A 12,000-nucleotide genomic window follows, 5' to 3' on the forward strand; every position below is an offset into this window, starting at 1 on the left:
ATATATATATATATATATATATACAAAAAGATACTAATTTAATATGAAAGTTAAATAATTTCAATTACCTTATTACAAAATATATGAGATGTATTTTGATAAATCAAATTTGAAGATCAAGTTTAAAATTTTTTTTAAAAAAAATTTAGATAAAATTTCAAGTGATTACAAGTCTCAAATGTAACATATATATATATATATAATAATAATGTTTTAGGTTGTAAATTTTTTAATCTTTTTATGAATTCAAATTGAGATCATCTAGTTATTTGTTATGAAATTGTCATTAATATTATTATTCATCAATGAAGAAAATGATAAGTTTTATTTTGTAATTAAATTTGATGATATAAAATTTAAATCATGTAAAAGTGAATTTAGTAATGGTTTGATTTAAAGTATTTTTAATGAAAACATTTTTTTTGTAAGTATTTTTAAAAGAATCATCTATCAAATATTTTTTTTAAAAAAAAACATTACAGCTTTTCAACCATTCAAGTGATTTTCAAATTTTAAAAGTATTTTCTAAATTTTACCAAATATCTAAAATTTTCTAAATTTCAACATATTTTATTTGTAAGAATAGTAATTACTATATATCTCATAAAATATTTTAATTACATTAAAATAAATATTTTGTATAAATAATTCAAGTGTTATAATTTTTATAATTTATTTTATTGATAAATATTTTGTTATTTTAATTACATTAAAATAAATATCTCATGTGCTTTTACAGAGTGCGTACGTAGATTTGGATCTTTTACAGTGACCAGACTCTCCAAATTCCTGCAAGAACCAAAACCATCCACACTTAGATCCAAACCTGTCAACACAAATCCGTAAGTTAAAATCCAACCAGCAGCACACAGTATGAGTTGAAAAACCCTAAATTTCCCCCAATTTTGAAATTCCATTTCCAAAGTCTGATCAAAAGCCTATTTTTTTCCCCTCGCTACACTAGAAAGACTTTTCTTTTTCAGAAACCCAACCCTCCAAATCTCTGCAAGAATCAAATAAAAAAAGAAAAAAGAAAAAGAACAAACACAATCATCGTCATGAATAGTAAACCAAAGGGTAAAATAGATCTTGATGGACTCGTTCCAACAAAAAGTGAGTCAAAATAAGAAAGCTCCTGGCCATCAACAGTAAATCAGTGACAAAGATGAAAGATGAGAAGGAAAACGAGACTGAAATGTGAAGACTATGAAGCCATGAATTGCAAGCAAAAATCAGTTGAAAGGTGACTCATTTCCTGGTCTGGGAATTTCCCCACAAACCCAACTTGTTAAAACCCCACACCACCAGCAAAACCAGATCAAACTCCCATCTCTGCAAGCATTCCATATTTTTCTTCACAATGTGTTTGCTTCCCTCATTTTCCCATACCAGAGGTTTCCCAAGAAAACCCAGCCCGCAAAACCCCTAAAACAGCAAGAAAATGCAGCTACAAGTACACAGATCCAGATCAACTCACCCAAAACCCACACTCAAGGAAAAAAGAGAAAATACCCATCAACAAAAAAAAATATACAAACAAACAAACAAACAAATAATCACCAAAACCCCTCAACATTATCCAAGAACAGCACACAAACCCATGGGGAAGAGGCCATACTAGTTTCAGAGAAGAACAACACTCTTATTACAAGTTCACCGGCAACCTGTAGCTTATTGCCCCCCTTTTTTTTTTTTAAATACGTAAGCCAATTGGACGGTCCGGATTGAACCACCTTCATCCAATGGCCAAGAACGTTTTTTCGGTAGGTACCGAAGTGGTACCGTAGAAATTTCCTGAACCCAGAAATTGCATCTAGGCAAATACAAACCAGTGTGCTGCAGCTTAGTGGTGTCATTCTGTATTCTGGTTACAGATATGGCGGACGCACTCCTCTCGGCTTCGCTTCAACTTCTATTCGACAGATTTGCTTCTCCGGAGTTCATAAACTTCCTTGGGCGACAGAATCCCAGCGATGAACTCCTCAGCGAGTTGAAGAGGAAATTGCTGGTTGTCCACAAAGTGCTCGATGATGCGGAGGTGAAGCAATTTTCAAACCCAAATGTCAAAAATTGGTTGGTCCATGTCAAGGATGCTGTGTATGATGCGGAAGACCTATTGGACGAGATCGCTACCGACGCTTTGCGGTGCAAGATGGAAGCTGCTGACTCCCAAATCGGCGGGACTCATAAGGCGTGGAAATGGAACAAGTTCTCTGCTTGGGTTAAGGCTCCATTTGCTACTCAAAGCATGGAGTCCAGGGTGAATGGGATGATTGAGAAACTTGTGTCTATTGCTCAAGAAAAAGTTGGGCTCGGGCTGAAAGAAGGTGGGGGCGAGAAACTGTCACCAAGATCATCAATATCCACTTCGTTGGAGGATGAGTCCCTTGTTTTCGGCAGGGATGAAATTCAGAAGGAGATGGCTGACTGGTTGCTTTCTGATAATGCAACAGGCGACAACATGGAAGTGATGTCCATAGTGGGCATGGGCGGCAGCGGCAAGACCACTCTTGCTCGGCTTCTCTATAACGATGACCGAGTGAAAGAACACTTCCACTTGAAAGCATGGGTCTGTGTTTCCACTGAGTTTCTTCTTATCAAGGTCACCAAATCATTTCTGGAGGAAATCGGTTCTAAAACTGATTCTGACAATCTAAATAAGCTTCAGCTTGAACTCAAAGACCAACTTAGTAACAAGAGATTTCTGCTTGTTCTTGACGACGTCTGGGATTTGAAACCTCGTGATTGGGAAGGTTGGGATATGGAGCCTAGTGATGGTGAAGGTTGGGATAGGCTACGAACTCCACTCCTTGCTGCAGCACAGGGAAGCAAGATTGTTGTGACCAGTCGTAATGAATCTGTTGCAACAACTATGCGTGCAGTCCAGACTCGTCATCTGGGACAATTAAGCCCTCAACATTGTTGGAGGCTATTTGAAAAGCTTGCATTTGAGGACAGAGACTCCAACGCATTCCTTGAGCTTGAACCCATAGGCAGACAGATTGTGGACAAGTGCCAAGGATTGCCTTTAGCTGTAAAAGCACTCGGCCGTCTATTGCACTCTAAGGTCGAAAAAAGGGAATGGGAGAATGTCTTGAACAGTGAAATATGGCATCTGCGGAGTGGTCCTGAAATTCTTCCATCTTTGAGATTGAGCTATCATCATCTTTCTCTACCTCTAAAGCATTGTTTTGCATATTGTTCAATTTTTCCCCGGAACCATGAATTCGACAAAGAGAAGCTGATTTTATTATGGATGGCAGAAGGTCTTCTGCATCCACAACTAAGCGACAGAAGGAGAATGGAAGAGTTAGGTGAGTCGTATTTTGATGAGCTTCTTGCAAAGTCATTCTTTCAAAAATCTATTAGAAAAAAAGGATCATGCTTTGTAATGCATGATCTAATACATGAATTGGCTCAACACGTGTCTGGAGATTTTTGTGCTCGAGTGGAAGATGATGATAAGGTACCAAAAGTATCTGAGAAGACTCGTCACTTTTTGTACTTCAAAACTGATTATGACCAAATGGTTGCATTTAAAAAGTTTGAGGCTATTACTAAAGCTCAATCTCTTCACACATTCTTAGATGTGAAGCCATCACAATACGAGCCTTCTTATATTTTGAGTAAAAGAGTTTTGCAAGATATATTACCAAAAATGAGGTGTCTACGCGTGTTGTCGTTGCGAGAATATAAAATAATCGATTTGCCTAAATCGATAGGCAATTTGAAACATTTACGTTACTTGGATTTATCTTTCACAATGATTCAAAAATTACCTGAATCAGTATGCTGTTTGTGCAATTTACAAACAATGATACTAAGAAGGTGTTCATGTCTTAATGAATTGCCTTCAAGGATGGGGAAATTGATTAATTTGCGTCATCTTGATATTTTTGGATGTGATTCATTGAAAGAAATGTCCAATCATGGTATTGGTCGATTAAAAAGTTTACAGAGGTTGACTTATTTTATTGTGGGCCAAAAGAGTGGATTAAGAATTGGAGAATTAAGGGAGCTTTCAGAGATTCGGGGAGCACTTTATATTTCAGACATGAAGAACGTTGTGAGTGTTAATGATGCATTACAGGCTAATATGAAGGATAAGAGTTATCTTGATGAGTTAATCTTGGATTGGGATGACAGGTGTACTGATGGTGTTATACAAAGTGGTTCAACAATACATGATATACTCAACAAGTTACTACCTCATCCAAATTTAAAACAGCTCTCGATCAGAAACTATCCTGGTAAGATTTCCAAATTGGCTTGGAGATCCTTTAGCCTTGAATCTTGTGTCCCTTGAGCTTCGGGGTTGTGGCAATTGCTCAACATTGCCACCACTTGGGCAGCTAACCCATCTTAAATATCTACAAATTTCAAGAATGAATGGAGTAGAGTGTGTGGGTAGTGAGTTTCATGGGAATGCTTCCTTTCAATCCCTAGAAACACTATCATTTGAGGATATGCTGAATTGGGAGAAATGGTTATGTTGTGAAGAATTCCCTCATCTCCGGAAGCTTTCTATGCGATGTTGTCCCAAACTCACTGGGAAATTGCCAGAACAGCTTCTTTCATTGGAGGAACTTCAAATTTATAATTGTCCGCAGCTACTTATGACTTCGCTCACAGTTCTTGCCATCCGTGAATTGAAGATGGTGAATTTTGGTAAATTGCAGTTGCAAATGGCAGCTTGTGACTTCATAGCTCTTCAAACTTCAGAAATTGAAATTTTAGACGTGTCTCAGTGGAAGCAACTTCCAGTGGCACCACACCAGCTCTCAATCAGAAAATGTGATTATGTGGAGTCTCTACTAGAGGAGGAAATCTTGCAAAGCAACATTTATGATCTGAAAATCTATGATTGTAGTTTTTCTAGATCCCTGCACAAAGTTGGTTTACCCACTACATTGAGATCACTATCAATCTCTCAATGTTCCAAACTAGAGTTTCTCCTACCTGAGTTGTTCAGATGTCATCTCCCAGCCCTTCAAAGGCTGAGGATCTTTGGTGGTGTTATCGATGATTCTCTCTCGTTATCCTTCTCATTAGACTCTTCCCTGAGTTGACTCATTTCGCAATCAATGGTCTTAAGGGGCTTAGGAAGCTGTTCATCTCGATTTCAGAGGGGGATCCCACATCTTTATGTGTCTTGGGAATCCATATCCAGGAGTGCCCTAATCTTGAATCTATCGAATTGCCTGGTCTCAAATTGGAGTATTGTTGGATCTCTAGTTGCTCCAAGCTTAGGTCTTTGGCAGCAATGAACTCATCTATACAGGAGTTGTGTTTATGGGATTGTCCAGAATTGTTGTTTCAGAGAGAGGGTTTGCCTTCCAAACTAAGTGAACTTGTGATTGGGAAATGCAACCAACTCACGCCCCAGATGGAGTGGGGTTTGCAAAGGCTGACCTCTCTTACACGTTTAAGAATGGAAGGTAGTTGTGAAGACTTTGAATTATTTCCCAAGGAGTGTCTGTTGCCCTATCTCTAACTTGTCTTGAAATTGTAGAGCTTCCCAATCTCAAGTCTCTTGACAATTGGGGGCTTCAACAACTCACCTCTCTTCTAGAATTAGGGATCATAAACTGCCCAGAGCTCCAGTTCTCAACAGGATCTGTTCTTCAACACCTTATCTCTCTCAAAGAATTACGAATTGATGGATGCCCAAGGCTCCAATCCTTGACAGAAGTGGGTCTTCAACAACTCACCTCTCTTGAAAGATTGTATATCCACAACTGCCATGAGCTCCAGTACTTGACAGAAGTGGGTCTCCAACACCTCACCTCTCTTGAAACATTGTATATCAACAATTGCCCTAAGCTCCAACACTTGACAAAACAGAGACTACAAGATTCCTGGGGTCTTCAACACCTCATCTCTCTCAAATATTTGGGAGTGGAGAACTGCCCAATGCTCCAATCCTTAAAAAAAGAGGGTCTTCAACACCTCACCTCTCTTAAAGCATTGGATATCAGAAACTGTCGTAAGCTCAAATACTTGACAAAAGAGAAGCTTCCAGACTCCCTCTCTTATCTGATTGTTAGGGAGTGTCTTTCACTGGAAAAACGGTGTCAATTTGAGAAAGGGGAAGAATGGTGTTATATAGCACACATTCCAGAAATAGTGATCAACCATGTGCTATTTTAATGGAAGTGGCACTCCACCAATGTACAATCAGGTAATTCTTCTGTGCATGAACTTCTTTTCTTCAGAAAAGTATTTACGTTCCAATTCATTTGCTAGTATTGTTTATTTGATTTAAGATTTTCTTTTTCTCGAAGCTTCAAGCCGGAAAAAAAATATTGAACACGTTTTTCATGCTCTGTTTTGATTTGGCAGTCTGCAAAAAAATAATTGCATATATGATTCAATATTTTATTCAATGCTGTTTTATATGATTTTATGGACAATTTCATGTGTTTAAACTTGTTTAAATTGGAACATGGACAACTTTAATGACTTGAATTTCAATGCTTTTAAAATAATTTTATTCACAACTTCATGTGTTTGATTAAACTCATTTAATTGGAAGTAAACAGGTTTTAATCATGGATTTGACAACATCTAAAACATTTTTGGTTCCTTAAGAAGTGTTAAATAAATCCCTCAATTTTTTCCCTATTTTCCCTTAAATTTTCTGAGAAGCAAAATAGTATTATAATTGATAATTTTAAAAAATTATTAAGTTCAAATTTTATTTTTATTTTTTAACTTTTCCTTTCTCGTGCAAGAAAAAGGGAATTGCGTGTGCTAAATTTATCAAACCAAAATAGACTTGTTAATTCAAAAGGTACTCTGATATTATTACTCAAATTAATTTCTTGATTGGGAAGGTGACTTTTCCAAGGAAGTGGAATCTGAAGGAAGGATAGATTGTTCTGATTTTGGGAGGGTTTTGCCTGTGGAGGAAGGGAGAGATTCCTGGGTGCTGAACAGTTGATGCACATTGCTCTGTTCAAGATGAATAAGAAACCCAGAGGCACAAGGTTCATCTCCCTATAATTATCTCTAAAAATTTTGATTAATTCATTTATACATTAATCAATTGAAGAGATTTGGATCCTCTTCTGTTAAATATCTACTTGTGCCTGTGATTTTTTATTACAGGATCAGTCTCAGCCATGTCAAAAGCAAAAGGAAAAGCTGAAGCTGAAGATATCATGTATAAAAACAGAGGAATTTCCATTGAAGAAAACATCAGAAAGTACACTACACCTGCATATAGAGCTGCTGAGGTTGAATGGAAAACTATGCTTTTTGATAAGGTTGTGCTGACATTTGGTTGAAAAAAATTTGACTCCCATTTTCTTCCTTTTCTTGTCCTAGATGTGGGGATTTGTCCAGGAGGGAACCTATAAATGAGAAGGTAGACGTTTGGGTAAGTCAATTGTACTTTATTTTTCTTCAGTGAGTCTGGGGTATGATTTGCTTCTTGTGAAGTTTCTTGTGCTTTTCTATACAACCAAAACCTGAAGTTTCTTGTGCTTTTCAACACAACCAAAACCTGAAGTTTATCTTTTTGTACCCATTCATGTGTCTGATGGGTTTTCTTCTTATAACAGCACAGAGAAAAGATTGAAGCAACAGACTGGGAACTCCAGTAAAGAAAATCCGATTCCTCTGGCCCAGACTCTAATCCATGACAGGCTTTCTCTGAGGTAGGTGCCCAGACAACAATAACGAGTCTGTTAGGTTTAGAAATGGTCATCACAACAAACCAGCCACAGAAGCAACTTCTGGCCCTGAAACTTGGGATTTTGGAACAGATAGTTTTTACAGCCACCCCTGCTGCCAGCTCTAACATTTCCAGACCCCCCATTGGAGGCAATAATGCCCAGCTGTTTGGTGACAAAGAAGATTGAGGGCAAGCTGGCTACTCAACCTGCTGGATGGGCTGGTTTCTAACTTATTTGGTGAGGTTATATCATCCTTGGAACTTCTGGTCATAAGAGATGAGAATAGGTTAAAAAACAAAACAGAAAGGCATATATGGCTTTCTGGGCTTGGTTATGCTATTGCATATTGAGTGTTTGCCTTATGCGATAGAATACAACATCTGCATATGTTCCCCGGTTTCCATGGACTACTTACAAATGTATACTGTTCTGAATGCCTCGGTTTTCAGGTCAGAAAAATAATAATTTCTTTTAATATTGTCCTGTCTGTGACCTTATCCTCCTGGTTCTATATTGCCATGTATTTTTGTTTAATCCATGAAAATCTTATATCATTTTCCATTTGTGTTTGTTGCATGCATGCATTCCTAATCATTTTCTGTCAAGAGCCTCATTTTTGTTTTTAATGGATCAACCAATTTTGTGGCATTGTAATTAGAAATTTTTTCTACTACAATCAAGCCTTAGAAATTGATAGATGATTAGCTAGATAATGGATCCAGTAACTTTCCAATGATCTACTCTTCAAATCTGCTTGTGGGGTCTCTTCGGTGATTTAGAAGGGCTTCTATATATAACCTTTTAGTGTTTCATTGATGCTTCTAATCTTATTGCAGAATAAAAGAAAACTCAACCCTCTTATCTGTACTCTTCAAAGCTGGACTCTCAAATTTTTCATTTGTAAATATCCAAAGGTATTTCCTATTCCTTGCTGATTGATAGTTGTTCACTTGTTGATCTTCCTATGATTCATGTTTGTCTCCCTTCACAGAGCTATGATTTTGAAGTCATTAAAGTTGCCAATCCCTGCCAACCTCAATTGGAGCTTAAGGAGTGTGTTAGACTGTTACCATTGATTGCCTAAGTCCAAAGGTGAAATAGAAGAAAATGGCAGCTCTTGATGTATTTCAATTTTGAGCAAAGCTTCTTGATGTATACTCTGATATATATTGACCAAATTAATCCTGATGATTTCCTTGATTGGGAAGGTGACTTTTCCCCCAAGGAAGAGGATAGATTGTTCTGATTTTGGTAGATTGTTCTAATTTTGGTAGTGTTTTCCCAGTGAAGGAATTGGAGGAGGGGGAGATTCCTGGGTGCTGAACTATTGATGTTCATTGCTCTGTTCAAGAAGAGCAAGAAACTGTGAGTAGAAGGTGCATGTCTTTAGAATATCTTCTGAACATTCTGAAATATAATTTACTCATCTGGGTTGAGCTCTAAAATTATGGTAATGGTTAGAAAGCAAAGCCCTCTTCCAGAATTTATGGTGTTGTCATTTTGTCTTCTCTCCAGTGTCAAACTTTCCTGGTCTTCCAGAATTTTGTTATTACTTAAAACAATGAAGAGGATTCATTTATGCATTTAATCGATTAAAGAGAGTTGGATCAATTTCAGGCTAGTCAAAAGCAAAGGAAAAGCTGAAGCTGAAGACATCATGCACAAAAACAGGAGAGTTTCCATTGAAACTAGTCCAAATTATGGTACTCTTTGTTACCCAGCTTCTTAAGAAATTGCTGCTTGGCCCATGGCAAAGTTAACAATCCCCTCAACTGTGGAACAGTTTTGGATGAAGTTGACTAAATGATCAAATTCCACCAGTTCACTATGATTTATAATGTAACACCATCACCATATTCACTGACAAAGTAGGAATGAAGTTATATATAGAAACCCCTAAAGAATAAAGTCATACATAGAAACCCCTAAAGTTCTTGTATAAATGCTATAACAAACACAACTGAAAATGCAGAATGATCCATTTTGTTCCTTATTATTTAGTTTGAAGGAAACATTGATGAATCCCTTGCTTTGCAGATTGACCCTGGCGTTGAGCTGATGCTTCATAATGTGTTATCAGAAGCTTTCCCAGCCAAAGTTTGCAACTTTGGCTGTAAAAGTATCATCCAGGAGTTATGTTCTGAGGGTTTTATGTTGCAATGGATGATCTGTTTACTGCATTCTTCATTCAGGCACAAGTCCTCGGGCGCCTCCGAAAAGGAAGCTTGAGAAAGAGCCATTGTGCATGAACTCATACACCAGAAGTCGGTGTTCACCCTCATGGCAGTAAAACCCAGCAAGCGTCCTGGATTCTTATGGTGAGTTTGGCCTATCACATTCACTTTTGCTTTGAATTCTTTCTCACCTTCTCCCACCACCTTCTCCAACTTCCTTTCAGCAACAGAATTTCCAGAACCTGATGGTAATATCCCTCTATAGACAGTGCCAAAGGCTTCTACCACCTCTTGTACTCAGGATTCTGTGATAAAGCTGCAGATTTTTGAGGTTCAAGCATTAGAAAACTAGAGAAATTGCAACGACAGAAACAAAGAAGAACAGAGAGGGGCCTAAGAGGACTGAGAGGATTAGAATTGCTTTATTTTGCTTGCCTCTGCCTGAAGTTAGTTCACTGGACATCAATATCATGATTAGAGCACTTCTGGCAACAGTAGTTTTATCCAACCTCCCATTTGAAAGAGGTAGTCTTTTCCTCCAACAGCTTCCAGTTCCATTTGCAAACCTCAGGTCCTCAAAAATAGCAACTGCACAGTGGGCTCCAACACCCAATCCCTGGGTTGGCAAGATGGTATTAGTTGGGTGCTTGAAGCTCTCCATATACTGGTATTCAATTTCCATCTCCAAGCATGGCACCATGCACTGCTTCGCTGCTCATATTACCAGTCTTTGTCTTCCATATGTCTTAGCCTCCATGGAGAACAAGCTGTCCATTGGTGGTAAGCTCAACTTTTGATCCTCTTGGCTCCGGTTAATTTCCATTTGCAGTCCAGATAGCAAGAAGGAATAGATCCTTTTCACCTGAAGAGGACGGAATCCAAATGCAAAATCACCAGAAGGCGAAGCCCATGCAAACTTGTCATCAGTGTCATAAGAGAGATGAACCCAAGCTTATATTACTATACGCTTGGCTGATGATTAACAAGTAGAGAGACCATGTATGTCAGTTACCATGTGAATAATTGGTCACCCAACTGGTTTTCTCTGCATGTTGATTAAGTTGAAAGAGTCTAGTGAATATTATTTTCTTCTATGATAGAACATTCTCCTGGTTTTCTAGCCAGATTCATCTAGGCAGAAAACTGAAGAGAAAATCTGAACAGAACAATGAAGATGGATCAAAAACGCCGAATGAAAAAGAAGCGGGTAATTTGAGAATATGAAACACAGCAAACAGGGGTTCCTCCCTGCAGTTCCAAGATATCCCAGTTCAAAACGATAAGATTCAAAAACTTTCTTTAAGAAGAGAGTGTTAATTGTTGGGTGTTTGGTAATCAGTTTTAATAATTTAATTTAATTTAATTCGTTAAATAGATTAAATATATTTTATTATATCTTAAAATTAATTTTAATTTTTAATTATAAGCATTAAATCAAAATAATTAACTTATTTTTAATTTTAATTATTTTTTTTTGTTTCATTTGTCCATATTTAGTTAGTGTATATTTTACAATCATAACTTCACATTTATAATTCATTTGTTATAGTAAATATTTTCAGTTATTTTATGTATTTACCATATTTTAAATATGGATGTTTAATAAGCAAATTTATTATTTAAGATTAAAAAATAAATGTTAAATAAAATTAAAGAATGTTCAAATTAATGAAGGTAAATATGATAATTAGATGATTTAAAATAATTTTTAAATTATTTTTGTTAAACAAGTTTAATACTTAAAGTAAATATTAATTAATAAATTTTAAGTTAATAATTTAAATATAATCTAATTGAAAGTCAATTTAATAATTAAGTAATAAATATTAAGTTTTATCAAACAACTATTAGGTGGTGTTTGTTTTTTTTTTTTTTTACTTAATTCTAAATAGAACTTTAATGTTTAATAATGTTAAATATTAGGTTGTTTATTTTTGTAATATTTTATTTTTATTAAACATTAAAAATTAAATAAAAACCGATATATTAATTTTTTCATTTAGAAAAAAGTTAAATATTTTTCCTTTTTCTATTGAGCAAAAGTTTATGATAAGTCATGAAAAGGTAAAAAAACAAACAATGTAAAAACACAAAACAAATTACTTCAGCGAAAAGTTTAAAAAACAAACATCTTCTTAGCCAAAACT

The 12,000-nt window shown here is 36.2% G+C and overlaps 1 protein-coding gene across 10 annotated transcripts; it reads left to right on the plus strand.

Annotated features, from left to right (window-relative positions):
* Positions 1–1,686: 1,686 nt before the first annotated feature.
* LOC117928889 (putative disease resistance RPP13-like protein 1) lies at positions 1,687–10,973 on the plus strand. Of its 10 annotated transcripts, none has more exons than XM_034848979.1 (12): positions 1,687–6,181; positions 6,837–6,989; positions 7,111–7,238; positions 7,330–7,381; positions 7,566–7,661; positions 7,770–8,128; positions 8,516–8,593; positions 8,671–8,771; positions 8,965–9,055; positions 9,297–9,382; positions 9,717–9,997; positions 10,119–10,973. In XM_034848979.1, the coding sequence occupies exon 1, from the start codon at positions 1,877–1,879 to the stop codon at positions 4,304–4,306; it is 2,430 nt and encodes an 809-aa protein (XP_034704870.1). In that variant the 5' UTR covers positions 1,687–1,876; the 3' UTR covers positions 4,307–6,181; positions 6,837–6,989; positions 7,111–7,238; positions 7,330–7,381; positions 7,566–7,661; positions 7,770–8,128; positions 8,516–8,593; positions 8,671–8,771; positions 8,965–9,055; positions 9,297–9,382; positions 9,717–9,997; positions 10,119–10,973. The 10 variants fall into 10 exon arrangements, with proteins under 10 accessions (XP_034704870.1, XP_034704871.1, XP_034704876.1 ...); XM_034848980.1 differs by having other exon boundaries at positions 7,770–7,916; XM_034848985.1 differs by having other exon boundaries at positions 7,770–8,593; positions 10,078–10,973.
* The last annotated feature ends 1,027 nt before the right edge of the window (positions 10,974–12,000 follow it).

Source organism: Vitis riparia, chromosome 13 (genome assembly GCF_004353265.1).
Source record: "Vitis riparia cultivar Riparia Gloire de Montpellier isolate 1030 chromosome 13, EGFV_Vit.rip_1.0, whole genome shotgun sequence".
Taxonomy (NCBI): Eukaryota; Viridiplantae; Streptophyta; class Magnoliopsida; order Vitales; family Vitaceae; genus Vitis; species Vitis riparia.

Excerpts from the sequence above, each read along its gene's own strand:
- LOC117928889 (XM_034848985.1), top strand. The coding sequence starts at position 1,877 with ATGGCGGACGCACTCCTCTCGGCTTCGCTTCAACTTCTATTCGACAGA.